Source organism: Hyla sarda, chromosome 2, assembly GCF_029499605.1.
Source record: "Hyla sarda isolate aHylSar1 chromosome 2, aHylSar1.hap1, whole genome shotgun sequence".
Lineage (NCBI taxonomy): Eukaryota > Metazoa > Chordata > Amphibia > Anura > Hylidae > Hyla > Hyla sarda.
Window position 1 is genome coordinate 163,311,039 of NC_079190.1, and position 21,641 is coordinate 163,332,679.

The 21,641-nt window shown below is 44.3% G+C and overlaps 1 protein-coding gene across 2 annotated transcripts in view; it reads right to left on the reverse strand.

Moving 5' to 3' along the window:
• The window catches only part of PCCA (propionyl-CoA carboxylase subunit alpha), a 1,119,575-nt gene that overhangs the window by 517,192 nt on the left and 580,742 nt on the right, over nt 1-21,641 (reverse strand). For both annotated transcript variants that reach the window (XM_056555680.1, XM_056555679.1), the window contains exon 12: nt 5,896-6,046. In XM_056555680.1, the coding sequence (XP_056411655.1) occupies nt 5,896-6,046 (151 nt within the window). The remainder of the gene's footprint in view (nt 1-5,895; nt 6,047-21,641) is intronic.

Below are 21,641 nucleotides of genomic sequence, written 5' to 3' on the forward strand. Positions count from 1 at the left end.
AAGAGTTAGTCACCTGAAATGGTCTTCCAACAGTCTTGAAGGAGTTCCCAGAGATGTTTAGCACTTGTTGGCCCTTTTTGCCTTCTCTCTGCGTTCCAGCTCACCCCAAACCATCTCGATTGGGTTCAGGTCCGGTGACTGTGGAGGTCAGGTCATCTGGCGCAGCACCCCATCACTCTCCTTCTTGGTCAAATAGCCCTTACACAGCCTGGAGGTGTGTTTGGGGTCATTGTCCTGTTGAAAAATAAATGATGGTCCAACTAAACTCAAACCGGATGGAATAGCATGCCGCTGCAAGATGCTGAGGTAGCCATGCTGGTTCAGTATGCCTTCAATTTTGAATAAGTCCACAACAGTGTCACCAGCAAAGCCCCCCTCCCCCCACACCATCACACCTTCTCCTCCACTCCAGCACACCTGTGAAGTGAAAACAATTTCAGGTGACTAGTTTCTGAATCTCATCAAGAGAATGCCAAGAGTGTGCAAAGCAGTAATCAAAGCAAAAGGTGGCTACTTTGAAGAACCTAGAATATGACATTTTCTGTTTCACACTTTTTTGTTATGTATATAATTCCAAATGTGTTATTTCATAGTATTGATGCCTTCAATGTGAATCTACAATTTTCAGTCATGAAAATAAAGAAAACTCTGAATTAGAAGGTGTGTCCAAACTTTTGGTCTGTACTATATAAACTCTACCATTACATTATTGAGAAGTGAATAAGTAAATTAGGTCTAGCACATTAGGCATAGAAAAATACATGCACAATAACATTTTTCTCATGTCACTGCTGTCAGAAAACGGTTGTAAACCTCACATACACATTAGCTTGTCATCCATGGTGCTATTAATGCATGTGAGCATCTCGAAAGTTTAGCTTACCAAGTTGACATATATTAAAATTGCTTAGAAGTAAAGTAAAAGGCAAATTAAGCTAGCCTGCGTTTAGTCACCGTTGGTGTTTCCCTATACACTGTGACTTCGGTGAGTAGGTTATCAATGTTTTAACGTGCAAGCTTATCAGCCTCACTGTCGGCGTTCGTAAAATGTGTACATCCACAATTAGCTGGCCTGTTCTGGCTACCTTGCAGTTCCGGAGCTTGTACTTGGTGGAGCGGCATCAACATCTTACGCAGCCCCGATCCCGATGGGATGGTGGTCAGCCATTTAGAGAGTCAGATTTGCAAAAACTGCTGCGTCCTTAAGGTCAAAATGGGCTGCGTCCTTAAGGATGTAAATCATAAGGAAGTGAATTTTGGTCATATGTCCCTAGGACTGGAGTCATCAAGATGCTTCAGGCAAGGTATTCTGCGCACCCGATCAACTTCCAATTCTTGAGAGGAAGCACGGGGGATAACAGCTTTTATGAGATCACAAACATACTCATGAATGTCCGCAGGATGGACAGATTCAGGCACTCCTCTCAGTTTCAGATTATTGCGGCCGCTCCTGTCTTTCAGGTCTGCAACCTTAGACTTGAGCGCCATAACTACTTCTTCAAGATCAGTGTGAGATTCAACAAGAGTGCCATGAAATACAGAGAAGTCTTTAAATTTGGTTTCTACATGGTTAACCCTCTCCTCTAGTTTTGCCACTATAGATTGTATAGGAGTAATTACATGGGCTATATCTTTAAGAAAGATCTGGCATAGTGCCAACAACATGGTCTTCATCACTGTGTCTGTTAAAGCTTAATCTGACACTAGGAGCGCACCCAAGATGTTACAGTGCTCAGTTATCACTCCTTCATTCCCATCTCTCTCCTTAGAGCAGGATGCTGTCTGTGACAGCAGAGGCGACTGCAAGGCTGGGCTTGAGGCAGGAGCCGTTGCTGGGAGAAGCGATCCAGTAGCAGAAGAGGCAGGTATACTCCCACCATCTTGCCAGTCATCCACGCTGCATGGGGTGCCATGCGGCAGCTTAGGAGACAGGCCACCACTGCGATCCGGAGTGGAGATGAGGTGCAGGGCTGGATCTGAGGAGGAATGTAAAGCTAAATTTAGCCTGCGTCTCCTGCTGGGATCCTCTCCTCTTGTGTGTAAGCATAGTTAGGAATGTATAAGGCACAGGTGGGTCCAAAAAAAAGATGCTGCTGAGTGGTTGTTTAAGTCGCTAGCTCGGGTGATGAGGACAGAGCTCACTCACTACCGTGTTTCTCCGAAAATAAGACCGGGTCTTATATTAATTTTAGTCACAAACTAGGGCTTATTTTCAGGGTAGGGCTCATTTATTTACGGTATGTACATTGAACAACATACATTAATCTGGTTGGGTGACAGAAGTGAGGTACTGCAGGGGTCAGCAGTGGGTCCACTTTTTTTCAATATGTTTACTAATAACCTTGTAGAGGAGATAGTAGAATTTAAATATAAGTGGATTACATTAAATTGGGAAATTGCGAAGGTAATAACCACATAGGAGGATATTATATTATATTACAGAGAATCTATGGAAGCTGGTGTCTTGAGCACAAACATGGTAAATGTAAAGTTTAATGTGGATAAATGTAAGGTATGCACTTGGGCCATCAAAATAACGTACAATTATGTGCTAAATGGGATCTTGACACAAGAAAGTGGCTTTTTCTGGCATGTTTTGGGAAATGGTTACAAAGAAATAATTTACCAGAATGCTATAATTCTAGAACAAGAGGTTGTTTGTAATGTGCACCCCCTCACCCCCCCCCCCCCCCCCAATGTATGGATTTTGTATAAGTGCCTGCAAATCTATGGAACTTCTGCCAAACCAGTAAACTGAATGTCTATAGTCATGCTGAAATCACAGGACTGAAGAATGGCACACAAATTTAAACATATATCCTACTGTCCAAACCATGACTGAAGGAGTCTAAATGTGAATTTTTTTTTTTTACTTAAATGGATAAAAAAGGAAATGAAAGGAACCTATTGACAGCCTTCTCCTAACAATGACTTATCTCTGCAATGTATGGTGTCTAGACATCTTTGGCTCCTTGGTTGTCTGGCACCCTCCTGCCAGCCAATTAACAGTACCATCCTGCAAATATATCCATTACTGTGCCTGCTTCTGCACCAGGTGCCCACACTTCTGTAACTACTGTGAAATAAAATGCCACTAAATACAATTCTCAAGAAATAATGGAATCAGAAATTTTGTTAACAGCTCCCCAAACAACAGTTCCAAACAGATATTGTCCAAGATGGTAAGTTTCCCAAGCAGCAATGTGCTTTTGTTTATGCCTCAAAAACTAACAGAACCCACTTAGTGCCCCTTTTGCACCTACAGCACAGAAGTAGTGTAATCCTTGTGACCCCAGTTGATAAAAAGGGTCCCTAAGTCCCAACATATTAGAAGTTACTTTTTAGCCCCCATGCAAAGTAATACTGCTCCCCAGGTAAACCACAACACTGTAAAAGTGCACATTTTACTACCACTAACCAGGTTCATATAATGCTCCATGTAACCCCCTTTCCCTCACAGGCAACTCCCCATTGTCTTTTCTTTCACATACACTGCTCTATGTTCCCCCTTTACCTAGGTGGCGTTTTTTCCTCCTTACCTTTAAAAAATCATAACTCTTTCAATTTTGCACCTAAAAATCCATATGATGGCTTATTTTTTGCACCACCAATTCTACTTTGTAATGACGTCAGTCATTTTACCCAAAAATCTACGGTCAAATGGGAAAAAAAAATCATTGTGAGACAAAATAGGAAAAAAAACAAAAAAAACATAATTTAGTAAATTTTGGGGGCTTCCGTTTCTACACAGTACATTTTTCGGTAAAAATGACACCTTCTCTTTATTCTGTAGATCCATACAATTAAAATGATACCCTACTTATGTAGGTTTGATTTTGTCATACTTCTGGAAAAAATCATAACTACAAGAAGGAAAATTTATAAATGGTCATCTTCTGACCCCTATAACTTTTTATTTTTCCACGTATGGGGCGGTATGACGGCTCATTTTTTCACCGTGATCTGAAGTTTTAAGCGGTACCCTTTTTGCATTGATAGAACTTATTGATCTAATACACACCAAAAATACACTATTTTGGACTTTGGAATTTTTTTTTTTACACAGTTTTTTTTATGGGAAAAGGGGGGTGATTCAAACTTTTATTAGGGAAGGGGTTAAATGATCTTTATTATCTTTTTATTTTCACTTTTTTTGCAATGTTATAGCTCCCATAGGGGGCTATAACACTGCACACACTGATCTTTGACATTGATCAATGGTTTCTCATAGGAAACCACTGATCAATGATGCTGCCGCTTGACTGCTCATACCTGGATCTCAGGCACTGAGCAGTCATTCGGCAATCGGACACCAGGAGGCAAGGTTAGGGACTCTCCTGCTGTGTCACAGCTGTTTGGGATGCCATGATTTCGCCGCGGACATCCCAAACAGCCCCCTGAGCTAACCGGCAATGATTTACTTTCACTTTAGACACGGCGTTAAACTTTGAACACTGCGTCTAAAGGGTTAACAGCTCGGGGCACCGCAATCAGTGCCGCACCCTATTAGCCACGGGTCTCGGCCATTGTTAGAGGCCGAGCCCGACCCGCTATGACGCAGGGCCACGCCGTGGCCCCGCGTTATAGAAAGGGAGCGGACTCATGACGTACCGATATGTCATGGGTCCTTAAGGGGTTATCCAGGAAAAAACTTTATATATATATATATATATATATATATATATATATATATATATATATATAAACTGGCTCCAGAAAGTTAAACAGATTTGTAAATTACTTCCATAAATTTTTTTTAATCCTTTCAGTACTTATGAGCTACTGAAGTTGAGTTTTTCTTCTTTTCTGTCTAAGTGCTCTCTGATGACACCTGTCTCGGGAACTGCCCAGAGTAGAAGCAAATCCTTATAGCAAACCTCTTCTACTCTGGGTAGTTCCCGAGACAAGCAGAGATGTCAGCAGAGAGCACTGTTGCCAGACAGTAAAGAACACTTTTCCTGGAATACCCCTTTAACCCAGACTGCGGCCCATGTGACCCCACCTTACACAGACTGTTCTCTATGAACCCACTCTCAAACAAACTACTCTCATTGTCCCATTTTTACTGTCCCTTTCTTTCCTAATACAAACTGTACCCCCCCCCCACACACACACAGTCTTCTTATTTTAACCCTTAACACACCTTTCATCTGTAGCAAAAAGCTTAATATTGATTGTTCAGCCTCCCCTTTCCTCCTATCATACAGATGAGTGCAGGGAGAGAGCAGAGAGGAAGGTGAAGCTCTGCTGCTCAGCGTTTGGAACAAACTGTTCCGAACGCTGGAGCCGGCGTCGGGAGCTTGCGACGTCCTAGCCCCCTCATGACGTCACGAGCCCCCGCCCCTCAATGCAAGTCTATGGGAGGGGGTGTGACATGAGGGGGTGGGGTTATGACGTCACAAGCTCCCAATGCCGGCTCCAAATTCTGAGCAGCGGAGTACCTCTTTAACTATGATCAAGAAGAACATTTTATGAACACACTGCCCAAACTCTAATGTAAGAGCTCCAAGAGTCCATCCCAGAGCAGTTTCCCTAAGTGTGGGGACCTTTTAAGCTGTGTGGCTGCAGGGATGTGCAGCTTAAAGAGAACACAAATATAGTAGAGAGTGTACTCATAAGAGAGAAAGGGCAACTATTATGACACTTCAAGAAGAGATATAGTTATATATGAAAAAATAGTTGATTTTTATACTTAAGAAATATAACTCAGGATCTTACAAATGCTGGCAACTCTAGGGATATATTTTTTCATTAGTATTGCAGTATTTGCAGCTTAGCCATCCGGCACCAACCAAAGTGATGCATATTCTGTTTTAGCAGGATATCCCAGGTAAAAGGGATAACAATATGAAGAGCAACAGCAGTAACTTGTGTGTTCTACAAGCAGTACTTTACCTGTAGTCTTGTGTTCATCTCCAAAAAGTAGAAGTTCTTCTTTGAATCGACAAGAAACTCTACTGTTCCTGCAGATGAATACTTTACAGCTTTGGCAAGTGACACAGCTTGTTCTCCCATAGCTCTTCGAGTTTCTGGATCAAGAAAAGTGCTGAAAAAAAATAAATTCAAATTTAATAAGTGGTAAGTTGCAAAGCTTGAAAGTGGCGGTAGAATAGGATAGCCTTCTATCTTTGGCAACATGCAGTCAGTAGTGGGGTTTTACACAACAAAATATATTGCAACAAAATATTGCCCCAATTATGATTTTTTTAAGTAATAGTCACTATTACCCCTCCCGCCTTTACCCACACACACATGTACCCCTGGATGCTTGTGCTGACTGGTGTGTGTGGGTAAAGGGGGGAGGGGCAATAGTGACTATTACTTCAAAAAATCTTAATTGGGGCAATATTTTGTTGCAACTATTAGGGGAAGAGGAATAACTACTCTATAGCTACTAATGGGAAAAAGGAGGAAGCCTGCTACTGATACTTGTACCACTAGTAGTGTGCATGGGAAGAATGGAGCGGTTATCACCTAATATGAATGGAAGACGATCTGATATATATATGTATATGTGTTACCTTTCATTGTAACGCAGCCTGTGGTGATAAGGATGAGAATGCTGAAAAGTTCTCTATAGAACAGAAAGTGTCAGTCTATTATTAGGTTTAGTGGAGAGACATAAGTAGATACAGATGGCAAAAAAAAAAAAAAAAGTACACCAATCTAACTGTATCAGAATCAAACTCAGCGCCTGATTTGCAGGTTAGACTGTTAACTATTGCTGTACAATACAATGGGTGTACAATAAATAGAAAATCAGGATCAAATTTTATGTGTGTGCAGTGCATAGGAGACATAATAGAGATGTTAGAATTCACCTACTAGCTTTGAGACAACTAATAAATAGAGATAAAGCCTGCGGGCCAAATATATGCTACTTCTCACGTATAAACCAGACAGCTTATCCTGAAAATTTATCTCAAATGAAAAGTACACTGTAACATAAAAACTTGATTTAAAGTGTGTGTGTGTGTGTGTGGGGGGGGTCACGTGTCGTGACGCCGACGAAGATGGCCGCACAGTGCTAGTGCTCTGCCACCACGAGGTCCTCTACCTGCTCCATTTGCCCTTACTGCTGTGTGCTATATGGGGAATTCCTCACGGAGGACCCCCGGGAGAACCCCCTCCCCCTGCTGCCCATCCGCCCCCTACCTCCGGCGGCATCAGGAGATTCCTGGGCCCGGCACTTGCTCCGGACTCTGCGGGCCTGCACTCCGACGGGAGCCCTGCTTACAGCCTCCGGCCCCGGCCGGGACCTCCGGAGCCTGCTCCTTCACCTGCCGCACGCGCCGCTCCACAGGCGCTCCTGGACCCCGGAGGCCTCCGCTTACCTGTGCAGCTGCTGTCCGATCCTACAGAGGGTGAGCATTACACGCTTCCTGTGCCCGCTGGTGGGGCTGCTGATTTCCCGTCTCCCCGTGGCCTCCTGCTGTGGTGGAGGCTGTAGTAGAGACTAGCACTGCAGGCACACATCTGTGCTCCCCTCACTCCTGCTCAAGCCCGCTTTCATTGTCTTCCAGCTCCTCTACAGTGCCCTCTACATAAAGGACTGCAGGTAACCCCTTTGTCCACTTGGGCTTCTATTGTAGGGGGGTTCACCATCTCATCCCCCCCCCCCCCTGTATTCAGACGTGCCTGCCCACTCTAGTGCTGGGGCACTGCCTTATCAGGGACCCTGCAGGCCACCCTGGACTGGGCTGCACCTTCTCCATCCTTGCACCTGGGGGATTCTGCTGTACAATCTGCCCCTAAGCCACCTCGGGCACCCCGCCTGCTTACTCCACCACTGGGATCTCCCATACCTGCCTCCCTGGCTGCGGTACCACCTCCTGCACATATGCCAGGTTCCCCTCTCAAATCCTGCGGGGGGGGGGGGGGGGGGGGGGATTACCAGCCTGGGTCAGTACGCCTGGAGTGGATCTGGAACCCTCGGGCGAGCCGGCTTCCATGCCAACTCCTTTTGTTTTTTCCCAGCTTTAATCACTTATCCCCTCCAAGGAGGATTTCCGTTCCATTGTTGCTGAAGTAAAAGAGGCCTGCCGGGGGGAAATAGCCTCCATGCGTAAGGACTTACAACATGTTTCTGACTGGGTTGATACGCTGGAAGAGACCCATGATTCTACCAGGGACTATGTTTCACAACTACAGTCCGCTGTGATATGCACAATCATCTAGAGGACCTGGACAACAGGGGCCGCCACCACAATATCCGTGTACAGGGTTTGCCTGAAGCCACCCGGTGAATCCCCTCCTATACGGATTAAGCTGGATAGGGCCCACCTTGCTCTTCGCCCTAGACCTGTCAATGGCCCTCCCAGGGATGTCGTCTGCTATGTCAATGACTTTCGTCTTAAGGAAACTATTATGGCAAAGGCGCGTGCTCAGAGGTCTTTTGATTTTGATGGGAACCCTGTCCAGCTATATCAGGATCTCTCTTGTCCTCCGGCACCATCAAATTCACTACCGCTGGAGCTTTCCTTTTGCCATGCAGGCCCGCAGGGATGGACGCTCTGCCGTGTTATGACCTATTCGGATATCCCAGCCTACTGTTCTGCCTTGGACATTCCAGTGCCCCAAGTGATGGACTGGGGACTCTCAACTCCCCCTCCGCCCCTTCCTCCTGTGTGGCAACCAGTCCGCCGCAAACGATCTGGAGGGAATAGGAAGTTGACTACCTCTGGCAGACCTGGCACTCTACCAGCTCCTCCTGTGCCCTGAACATGAGATTCTGGCTGGAGTTGGTATCCTGCTTGTGGATTCTGCAGCTTCTCGTTGAGCCTGTTTGACCTGACCCCCTTGTGGTTGTCATCCTTTCTGAGTTACTGGGGGGTTGAATATCTCCTGCATATTTACATTCCTTAAGTTATAGCGGTAATTTCTTTTTTTTTTTTTATGTTGCCTTTGGAATGACCTCGTGGAGTGTTTTTTTCTGTGCTGTTTTTTCTCTCATCATGGTGTTCTCTCATCTCCCCACTGAGGCCTTCCCAAATGCTGTGGTGTTCTTCGGGCACCTGAGTGTTCTAATATTGTTGTTATTTTTTGCCTCCTCTCTGACCTTTTGGTCAATTGTCCATTCCCTATTTTGTTGTTCTTATTGTTGTTCTGGATATGTGTATTATCCGTCTTGTTTTCCGTTAACTGTCCAGTCTTCCTGTTCACTCGTGTGCATCCCTTTTCTACTACCGCATATTCCCTTCTTTTTTAGGTCTCTGGAGAAGTTTCTGCCTTCCTCTCAACCTCATACTGCTGGCGGGTATTCGTGGCTTTGGGATTTCCTCTGCTGTGTGTGGGTAAGCTCACTCTTTTCTTTGGCTTTCGTGCTCTTCTGTACTCTTGACCATGGCTAAGTGTGTCTCGCTGAATGTTAAGGGTCTCAACTCCCCCCCTTAAACGGCACCTCCTGTAATGGGAGTTGGTCATGCAGAAGGCTGACACATGTTGACCACTCTGGCTCCTTTCAGTTCCTACATCCCCTCTATCCGCTTGCTTTCTCGGCCTCCTCGGGGAGGAAAGAGGCCGGGATAGCAATCCTCATATCAAGATCCTGTCCTCTCCAGGTGTCCTCCTCTTTCCTTGACCCTAATGGTCGTTTTGTGGTGGTGGAGGCTCTCTAGGTGGGAAGCCACTTATTTTGTGTAATGTTTATGCCCCTAATATGTCTCTAATATCCTTTTTGCGTTGGGTACTCTCGCGGCTCCACAGATACCCACCGTCGGCTTGGCTTCTCAGGGGTGATTTTAACCTTATTTTTTCCCATACAGAGGGATCGCCACTCTGTTTTGGGCAGTCCGGTACCCACTGCTCAGTTGCGCCTCGCTACCCTGCTCCGTCGGACGATGCGATCCTCGTCTCTATATGATTTGTTGCGGATTAATCATCCTACTGTTAGATCATTTTCGTTTTACTCTCACCTTCATAAACTACATATGCGAATTGACTGCTTTTTTGGAAATTTGCCCATGGTGCGCATGCTCTCCTCTGCTTCCCTAGACCCTCTCTTGGTCAGACCATGGCACACTGCTTCTGTCATTCTCTCCCTTCTCTTCCTTTCTCCAGCGCTGTCATTGGTGTCTCAATGATTTTCTGCTCAAGTCTCTGCCCTCCCGGGAATCGATTCATGCTTCTATCTCCGAGTACTTTTCCCTCAAACAGGGGTCTGTTTCTTCTCAGGCTGTCCTCTGGGAGGCTCACAAGTCGGTCATCCGGGGGCATTGTATTGCCCTGGGCTCCAGTCTTAAACGAGACAGTTTGGCTTGGTCATGGGAATTGCAGACACAGGTTCGCTCTCTGGAGGCTGATCTACTTGCTTCCCCCTCTCTTGAGGCGTCTGGTCGCGGCTCGAGCCCAGCTGGGTGAATTGGCTCTCCATAAAGTGGAGCGGCAGCTTCTCTATGCCAAGCAGCGGTTTTATGAAAAGAGCAATAAGGCTCAAATGCTCTTGGCTAGATGTCTGAGGGATCGGACCGCCCAGATGCCTTCGGCTCTGAAGGATCCTTCGGGTACTCTCCACTATCACCCGGATGCTATTTCTCGCCTTTTTACTGACCACTTCTCTAAACTCTATTCTCTCCCATCTCAGCTCCCTTCCGACCCTGGGGAGCGTGAAGCCCTCCTAGATTCCTTTCTTTTGGATTGCCATCTCCCTTCTGCCGATCGAGACGCTCTTAATGCACCAATCTCGCTGGAGGAAGTGATGGAAGTGCTCAAATCATTGCCTTCAGGGCGCTCCCCAGGGCTTGATGGGTTTACTTACTTGTATTACAAAACTTTCTCTGCTCTGCTTCTTCCTCATCTAGTCTCTCTCTTCAACTCTTTTCTAGGGGGGATCCCGCAATCTTTTTTGCATTTCCTGCTTACCCTGATTCCCAAACCGGGGAAGGATCCACATGATTGTTCTAGCTATAGGCCTATTGCCTTGCTTAATACGGATCTTAAGCTGTTTTCTAAAGTCCTGGCGGCCTGCCTTGGTTGCCTCCTGCCATCTCTTATCCATAAGGATCAAGTGGGTTTCATCCCCTGCAGGCTGGGGGGGGGGGGGTGACAACACGAGGAGGGTGGTCAATTTAATTGACTTGGTGTATTGGTGGTCTGAACATGCAATCGTTCTTAGTTTAGACACTGAAAAGGCATTTGATAGGTTGGGCTGGCCTTCCTTTTTGCCACACTTGCCACACTGGTGCCTTCCTTCCTGCACTGCGGGGCCTCTATTCCTCCCCCATGGCTTCTCTCAAGCTTCCTCATGTTTCTTCCCAACCTTTATCTATTTATAATGGTACTAGACAGGGATGTCCGCTTTGATCTTTGCTTTATGCATTGAACCTCTTGCTGCCATGATCCGGGGATGTGCGGACATATCGGGAGTTGCCCTCCACGATAGGGTATTCAAAATCTGCCTTTTCGCTGATGATGTCCTTCTCACTCTCACTAAACCTCTGCTCTCTTTGACTAACCTGTATAGGGTCCTATGCACTTATGGTGCGATCTCTGGATACAAGGTCAACCTCTCCAAAACTGAAGTCTTACCTTTGAATCTTCCTCCTCCTCTGTCTGCTCACCTACGGGTTTCCTATTCCTTTAGGTGGTCCCCTTCTGCTATTACCTATCTTGGTGTCCGTCTCACTTCAAGTTATTTTTCTCTCTACTCTACTAACTTTACTCCTCTATTTCAGCAGTTGCACGCACTCATGGACAATTGGCATACCCAATACATCTCTATTTTCGGTCGCATAGCGGCGGATAAGATTACCATCCTCCCCAAACTTCTCTATTTTTTGGCGTTAAAAGCTTTTCAATCTGCTATTTTCCGATTCATTTGGGATGGTAAGAGACACCGACTCCCGATGTCGGTTGTGCTAGCGAATAGGGCTGGGGGGGGGGGGGGGGGGGGCTCACTTACGCCACCTGGCTGGATGGACTTGACTATGAGGCTACAAGCCTTTTTGTCTATGTCGATTATGCGTGTATTTATAAAACTTGTAAAATCTCACAAAAAAATTACAGTTGAAAAAAAAAAAACTTGATTTAAAGGAATAAAAACTGTGAGCCTGTTCACCCACGTTAAACTGAATACAGTGAGTTATAGTGTGGGTGAACAGGAGTCCAATGAGGGGTCACTCACTAAAACATGTTCAGTAGGTCCTGAGATATGTCACGCCGAAGATCCTTTGCTAAATTCAGTGAATTGCACATTAGAGGCTGAGGCCTGCTGGCTCAATTTACGTATGCATGGTCTGTGACTCTGCATCCTAGTGATTTTATTAAGTGACCCCTTGTTGGACTCCTATTCACTCACACTATAATCCAGTGCATTGGGTTTAGTGTTGTTAGAACAGGCTAACAGTTTTCCTTTCAGAACAGATTTCACTTGCTGACCAATAAAGCCCACTACTTGACAAGATACCATTGTCACAAACAAAGAAAATAAATGTCATTTACTTCACCTGTTGATGTAATTATTATACAGCCGACTGTTTAAAATGTAATTATTATAATATAAATTATATTTATTATAATAATTTTAGATATTGTATACACACACACACACCAACTCTCATATGCTGACAAGAAATGTAGGCACTGACATTAGGAAAATTAAGCTAGTAAGGGATGCCTTATGATTTTTTTGGTCTAACATATGAATTTCAAAAAATCTAAGACACCAAGGATTTTCTGCTATAAAATGATTTATTTCCTCCAATAAAGCTGTAAATGCGCATTTCAATCAGGCTGGATTGTGTTGATTAGACATCACTGAATGCACAGCTTGAACATTTTATGAGGGGTTGTGGATTTTAAAGCCTGAATTACATCTAGCAGCTGTATTGCAGAACAATCATTACTCCTAATATGGATGAAAGGACAGCTACTCCCCTGCACTAGAGTCGTGTTTTCCCCTGTTTTCAGAAGATACACTAGTCAAAAAAACTAGAAAATATAATAGGTAAAATGAAAAAAGGCGTAGCTCGAATCCCAAAAGCAATTGGAAGTAGAAGAGGTATGTACTCACCCGGTGTATGTGGGAGGTCACAGGACAGTGATCCCCCACTAACACCTGGAGTCCTCTTGTCGCTTATACACTGAAACGATCTCCGTCATATAGACATCCCTTAGGGAGGGCGCAGGGTGGGCCGGAATCACAGTACCGTGGTCCGTGTATAGGAAAAAGACAAATAGAAAAACCAGCGCTCGGAGACAGTTCAAAAGATGATAATCAAACCAGGTTGTAGTGAATAATCACTGAGATAAACTTAATTCACTAGGGGAGATGTGTAGGTGGAGTTACCTTTCACATCATCCCCTTCCAGGAGAGTATGACAGAAATGCCGATAAGCCCGTGGATGAGTGGAATAGGGTTTATTGCGACGCGTTTCGGAGGACTTACAGAATCGCCTCCTTCCTCAGGCATACAACAAAAAGTTGTGTTGTATGCCTGAGGAAGGAGGCGATTCTGTAAGTCCTCCGAAATGCGTCGCAATAAACCCTATTCCACTCATCCACGGGCTTATCGGCCATTCTGTCATACTCTCCTGGAAGGGGATGATGTGAAAGGTAACTCCACCTACACATCTCCCCTAGTGAAGTAAGTTCATCTCCGTGATTATTCACTACAACATGGTTTGATTGTTATCTTTTGAACTGTCTTCGAACGCTGGTTTTTCTATTTGTCTTTTTTAGTCAAAAAAAACAAAAAGGGAACACTAAGATAACACATCCTAGATCTGAATGAATGAACTAATCGTATTAAATACTTTTGTCTTTACATAGTTGAATGTGCCGACAAGAAAATCACACAAAAATTATCAATGGAAATCAAATTTATCAACCCATGGTGGTCTGTATATGGAGTCACACTCAAAATCAAAGTGGAAAACCACACTACAGGCTGATCCAACTTTGAGGTAATGTCCTTATAAAAAGTCAAAATGAGGCTCAGTAGTGTGTGGGTGGTCTCCACGTGCCCGTATGACCTCCCTACAATGCCTGGGCATTCTCCTGATGAGGTGGCGGATGGTCTCCTGCAGGATGTCCTCCCAGACCTGGACTAAAGCATCTGCCAACTCCTGGACAGTCTGTGGTGCAATGTGGCTTTTGTGGATGGAGCGAGACATGATGTCCCAGATGTGTTCAATTGGATTCAGGTCTGGGGAACGGGCGGGCCAGTCCATAGCATCAATGCCTTCCTCTTGCAGGAACTGCTGACACACTCGAACCACATGAGGTCTAGCATTGTCTTACATTGGGAGGAACCCCGGGCCAAACGCACCAGCATATGGTCTCACAAGGAGTCTGAGGATCTCATCTTGGTACCTAATGGCAGTCAGGCTACCTCTGGCAAGCACATGGAGGGCTGTGCGGCCCCCCAAAGAAATGCCACCCCCACACAATTACGGACCCACTGCCAAACCGGTCATGCTGGAAGATGTTGCAGGCAGCTGAACATTCTCCACAGCGTCTTCAGACTCTGTCACTTCTGTCACATGTGCTCAGTGTGAACCTGCTTTCTATCTGTGAAGGGCACAGTGCACCAGTGGCGAATTAGCCAATGTTGGTGTTCTCTGGCAAATGCAAAACATCTTGCACGGTGTTGGGCTGTAAACACAACCCCCACCTGTGGACGTCGGGCCCTCATACCACCCTCATGAAGTCTGTTTCTGACCATTTGAGTGGACACATACACATTTGTGGCCTGCTGAAGGTCATTTTGCAGGGCTCTGGCAGGGTTCCTCCTCCTTGCACAAAGGCTGAGGTAGCGATCCTGCTGCTGGGTTGTTGCCCTCCTACGGCCTATTCCACGTCTCCTGGAAGCGCCTCCATGTTCTGGACACTACGCTGACAGACACAGCAAACCTTCTTGCCACAGCTCGCATTGATGTGCCATCCTGGACGAGCTGTACTACCTGAGCCACTTGTGTGGGTTGTAGACTCAGTCTCATGCTACCACTAGAGTGAAAGCACAGTCAGCATTCAAAAGTGACTAAAACATCAGCCAGGAAGAATAGGAACTGAGAAGTGGTCTGTGGTCCCAACTGCAGAAATACTCCTTTATTGGGGGTGTCTTGCTAATTGCCTATAATGTCCACCTGTTGTCTGTTCCATTTGCACAACAGCATGTGAAATTGATTGTCAATCAGTGTTGCTTCCTGAGTGGACAGTGTGATTTCACCGAAGTGTGATTGACTTGGTGTCACATTGTGTTGTTTAAGTGTTCCCTTTATTTTTTTGAGCAGCGTATACCTGCATTGCCTATCACACTCTCACTGCTCACCTCCTGCTGCAGCGGAAGAATGGAATAGAGGTATCACACTGTTAAACTTGATCTCTGCCATGTGGTTAGGCATTCTACTCTGAAATGACTGGATTATCTTTGCAATCAGACAGGTTAATTAACTGAAGTTTTCATATTCCTTTCTGCCTTCTACACCTCATATGCATTTTGTAGTGAACATTATTGCCCAACACCCAACTACTTATTCTCTGTTCTCCTCTACCTCCTTAATCATCTTTTCCTCCCAGACTAATTATGCAGCACTTAAATAAACCATGTGTCACTTGACTCATACACCTCACTATCTGACAGTATTTCAGCCACCCAGTAGCTGCCAAATGATGAAGAGTACACAGGGAATCACTTCTAAATGGAAACAGAGAAAAAATATAATACTTGTTCCAGGCATTTTGTAATTGTAAGCTATGTGCCTGTGATGCCAAGTTATGTTGTAAATGTACATTTATTACTTTTCTGTGGGGGGGACTAGGTCTCCAATGATTAATTGTGATTATCAACAATTTCCATCACAAATCATCAGTAGCTAAGGGGCTTGGCCTCTGTTAGGGGCATGCCCTTGTCATTAGGTGCTTGGCCTAGCAACCAATTGACGCTGCAGGCCTTTGAAGCATGCGGCCTACCAATACTAGACCGAGGCCTGTAGCGCAGACTGTCAGCCGGCGCCTGCTCCATCTGTGTCACTCACAAGAAGCCTTCACTCCTGACACCTGCCAGAAGCACCGTTCTCCATCCTCCCTGCAGTGTCCTGGTGGAAAGAGGACTGCCAAGATCTGTGAACTGCTTCTTCTCCCCTGCAGCGAGCATCCACCTCATAGGTTAACCCTTCAGGTGCTGCCACCCCCCCCCCCTTCCTCCCCACTGCTTATCCCTCGAGCTGGTGTCCTCTCTCTCTCTCTCTCACTCTTTCCCCCGTTAACCCTTCAGGTGCTGCACCTCTTTTTTCTCTTTTGTGATTCTCACTTCCTCCCATTCAACTTTCCTGTGATTTCCGGCTTGGCCAATGAGTGGCGGAGAGGCAGTATGACACACTGGGGACCAACATCACGTTGTGGCTCAGGAAGGAGGTCACAGCCGGGAAACGGAGCAGGACAACAGTGGTACTGCAGGAGTGCTGAAGGGGAGTACAGGCTTTTGAGGGTTTTTTTTATTTTTTATTTTACAGTAGAATGGGCATTCTTATATACAGTCATGTCCGTAAATGTTGGCACCCCTGAAATTTTTCAGGAAAATGAAGTATTTATCACAGAAAAGGATTGCAGTAACACATGTTTTGCTATACACATGTTTATTTCCTTTGTGTGTACTGGAACTAAACCAAAAAGGGAGGAAAAAAAGCTAATTGGACACAACGTCACACCAAACTCCCAAAATTGGCTGGATAAAATTATTGGCAGCCTATTTTCACCTTAAATTTTTATTTTTGTTTTCCCTCCTTGCCTTCTAAAATCCATAACTCTCTTATATTTCCATCTACAGACCCATATAAGGGCTTGTTTTTTGCAAGACCAATTGTACTTTGATAATGCAGCCTCTCATTTTACCTTAAAATGTACAGCAAACCCCCAAAAAATATTTTTTTAGGGAGGAAATGTAAATGAAAATCACAATTTTGCACATTTTGGAGGGTTTCGTTTTCACCCTGTACAATTTACGGTAAAAATGATGGGTTTTTTACTCCATGGGTCAATAAGATTAAAATGATACCCATGGCTGGATACTTTTATATTTTTGTACCACTTAAAAAAAAATCTAAAACTTTTTGTACAAAATCAGCAATCTAAAATCACTCTATTTTGACCACCTTTTAATTTTTCCGTATATAGGGCAGTATGAGGGCTCATTTTTTGTGCCGTCATCTGCAATTTTTATCGATACCACAATTGCATATATAAAACTTTTATATCATTTTTTATTGTAAAATACAATGTGACAAAAAACTATTTTTTTACTTTTAAATTTTTTTTTTACGTTTACACCATTCACTGTAAGGGATCATTAACATTATATTTTGATAGTTCGGACATTTATACACACGGCAATACCAAATAGGTTTATTAAAAAAAAATTACGCTTTTTGGGGGTGAAATGGGAAAAACGGACAATTTTTATTAGGGGAGGGGATTTTTCCCTTTTTTTACTTTTTATTTTTAAATTTTCCAACTTTTTATTTACACTTTTTATGTCCCCATAGGGCACTATCTATAGCAATCATTTGATTGCTAATACTGTTCAGTGCTATGCACAAGACATAGCAATGATCAGTATTATCTCCTGCTCTGGTCTGCTCGATCTCAGACCAGAGCAGGAGACGGACGAAGGCAGGTGAGGGGACCTCCGTCCCCCATTACAGATGATCGGATCGCCACGGCAGTGCTACGGGCGATCCGATCATATATTTTATCATGCGCATTGCCACAGATGCTGTCATCTGTACAGATTGCGGCATCTGAGGGGTTAATGGCGGACATCCTCGCGATCGCGGATGTCAGCCATTACCGGCGGGTCCCCGGCTGCTAATAGCAGCCGTAACCTGCCGTGTATGATGTGAGCACCGCTCCGATGCTCGCGGTCATACACAGGACATAAATGTGCGTCCTGATGCGCGAATTACCGCCAAACCAGGACGTACATTTACGTCCGTGGTCGTTAAGGGGTTAATTTGTGTGCACACCCTTTGGAAAAAATAACTGAAATCAGTTGCTTCCTATAACCATCAATAGGCTTCTTTCACCTCTCTTCCTTTGCAAACTGCTCCAGGTCTCTCTTATTGGAAGTGTGCCTTTTCCAAACAGCAATTTTAAGATCTCTCCACAGGTGTTCAATGGGATTTAGATCTGGACTCATTGCTGGCCACTTCAGAACTCTCCAGCGCTTTGTGGCCATCCATTTCTGGGTGCTTTTTAACGTAGGTTTGGGGTCATTGTCCTTCTGGAAGACCCAAGATCTCAGGCGCAACCCAGCTTTCTGACACTGGGCTGTACAAATCCATTGGCAATCCTCAATTTCATGATGCCTTGCACACATTCAAGGCACCCAGTGCCAGAGGCAGCAAAACAACCCCAAAACATCATTGAACCTCCACCATATTTCACTGTAGGTACTGTGTCCTACAGTGTGCTTTACCAAAAAGCTCTATCTTGGTCTCATCTGTCCACAAGACATTTTCCCAGAAGGATTTTTGGCTTACTCAAGTTCATTTTGGCAAAATTTAGTCTTGCTTTTTTATGTCTCTGTGTCAGAAGTGGATCTCCTGGGTCTCCTGCTATAGCGTTTCATTTGATTTAAATGTCGATGGATAGTTTGCGCTGACCCTGATGCTCCCTGAGCCTGCAGGACAGCTTGAATATCTATGGAACTTGTTTGGGGCTGCTTAGCTTCCATCCGGACTATCCTGCGTTGACACCTTTCATCAATTTTTCTCTTCCGTCCACGTCCAGGGAGCTTAGCTACAGTGTCATGGGTTGAAAACTTCTTGAAAATGATGCGCACTGTGGACAAAGGCAAATCTAGATCTCTGGAGATGGACTTGTAACCTTGAGATTGTTGATATTTTTCCACAATTTTGGTTCTCAAGTCCTCAGACAGTTCTCTTCTCTTTCTGTTGTCCATGATTAGTGTGGCACATACAGATACAGAATGTAAAGACTAAGTGAATTTCTTTCCATTTTATCTACTTTCAGGTGTAATTGTTATATTGCCCAAACCTGTTACTTGCCCCAGGTGAGTTTAAAGGAGCATCACATGCTTGAAAATATCTTATTTTTCAACAATTTTGAAAGAGTGCCAATAATTTTGTCCAGACCATTTTTTGAAGTTTGGTGTGAAATTATGGCCAATTTGCTTTTTTTCTCCTTTTTTGGTTTAGTTCCACTACACACAAAGGGAATAAACATGTGTATCACAAAACATGTGTTACTGCAAGCCTTTTCTGTGAGAAATACTTCATTTTCTAGGAAAATTTCAGGGGTGCCAACATTTATGGCCATGACTGTAATACTAAGAGGAAAAAAAAAAAAAAAAAGAATAAAAAAAAAAAATAACTGCCGCTGGATGCCCTTTTTAACATTTTCTTGGTCCTCTTATTTAAATTTTTATTAAATACAGTAAACGAACAAATAATCTGTTAACTAATAGATTATGACAATAATCGTTAGTTACAGCCCTAGGTGGAACATCCCGTTTTTGTATTTTCATGCTCCCAGAGGTTCTGCATTCTTCTGAACTAGAAATAACTGTCGTTTTGAGTCTTTCCCAGCTTCCTGTACAGATCGAGACAATGGCCCTCATTTACTATTGCAAACCAGACATGTTTTGTCGGGTTGTGCGCAAGTTTCGGGCGCATTGCGCCTGAAATTCTGTCTGCGCCAGAATATGTGCCTGAAATTCTGTCTGCGCCTGAATGTGCGCCTGAAATTGTGCCTGAATTGAAAAAACCCCAACTAACTCTCCATTTTGCTTAGAAAACCCGAAAAAGGGCCAGGCCTGTCGGGGAAAAGGGGGTGTGCTCCCATAAAAGCGGCGTGTTCCCGACATTTTCCCAAAATTCCAACATATTTACTAAAGTTTCCACAGAAAATGTGGTTGATTTGAGCTGAGGAAAACCCAACAGGTCAGAGCATGTGTAAAAAAAGCAAAGTGTAGGGAAAGTGGAAACTGTAGGGAAAGCTTAGTAAATACCGTGGAAAATTAATTGTAGGGAATTAAAACCCACAAAGAAACCTACACTCCACTCTTCGTAAATAAGGGCCAATGTGTCGCAGGTCAGATGATCACGGGGGCTTGGCTGCTTCCAGTCTTCCCTGAAAAGGCAGCACCCTGATGACATGTGCAGTTCATCTCTATATGCCATCATGTCATGTGATCTCAGTACAGTCTAAAGACAGCAGGGAGGCATTCAATGCCGGCATGGTGAGATGCAGAGATGGGTCGCACATGTTATCAGTGGGCTGGGTGCCAGGGAAGACATGCAGCAGCCAATGTCTCTGTGATCACCTAACTTGTAACACGTTGTCTTGGGCTGCACAGGAAGCCATGAAAGGCTTGAGACGACAGCAATTCCTAGTGCAGAACAATGCAAAAATCTCATGGGGCATGAAAATACAAAAAGTAGAGGATACACCACAGACAGGTAATACAAGTACACTTACAACATAAATAACTTTGCATCAGTGGCCCAAAGCTATCGCGGCTGCTCTGCGATGTCAGAGTGCACTCAGCAACACGCAGGACCCTTGTGTGACTGCTCGTAGTGGCAGATTGCCACTGCGAGCAGGCCAGAGACGAAGTGAGGTGGGGGAATGGGGGGTGGCAACAGCTGAAGGCATAAAATGGGTCTGTTCACTGGCGGATCCGCAGCGTAAAATATGCTGCGGATCCGTTACGCGTGACCCTACCTTAAAGCAACATTTGTCACGCTTTTTAGAACCTAATAATTAATGTTTTTTTGTGTTATTTTGTATCCATGTAAATGGAGTGTAATTAATATTTATGCATGTGATAATCCTTTTTTACATCTGAACATGTCTATTGATACAGAGCAGATACACGAAAAATAAGGCAATACAGACTAATCGGAAATAAACTACATAAAATCTTAGCTATGTTATAGAAAACAACTATGTAGATGTCAGCAATTGTTGTAAATGACCCAAAGTGCTGCTAACTATGCAAAAATAAATAAGATTGCCCACTGCTGATCTTGCTGTAAATTAGCATTCAACACATCCTGTGTATCAACTACAGATTTAAAAACTACTACTCTGACAGTAAGCATAAGGAAGAAGAAACATACAGGTCTAAATTAATCCCATGCCATTCGGTGGGCAAGGGCAGGCACCCCCTTCCTGTGAAGCCACACTCATTTGGCGAAAGAGACAAAAAGGTCAAGTCATTTTTCTGGATCTTGTGCCAAAATTATGCAGCAATTAGCTTTTTTCACTGTTCTGGGGATGATAGATTCCCCCTAAAACAAAAGTGGGTCCAAAACACAAAAACATTCATGTGCAAATGTTTCAATATGATTTTTCTGTATCTGTTCCGCTCCTGTTCTTGGCTAAAAATACTGACAAAAAAACTACACTACACGTGAACCCAGACAAAAAAGTAGACAGGTTAAGTATATCAGCTTCAACATGATTAACACCTTAACGACCCCCCGAGGTGTATACATATACATCACAGGGTCATTAAAGGATGTATGGCATGGGCTCCTGACATCCACGGAAGCCCCTAGTGGATTTCAGTAGGGGAGAAATTGAATGATTCCTCATACAAGTCCCATAAGGGGACTAATAAAGTGTAAAAAAATCTAATAAAAAAGGTTTTACACATATACATTAACCACTTTCATACT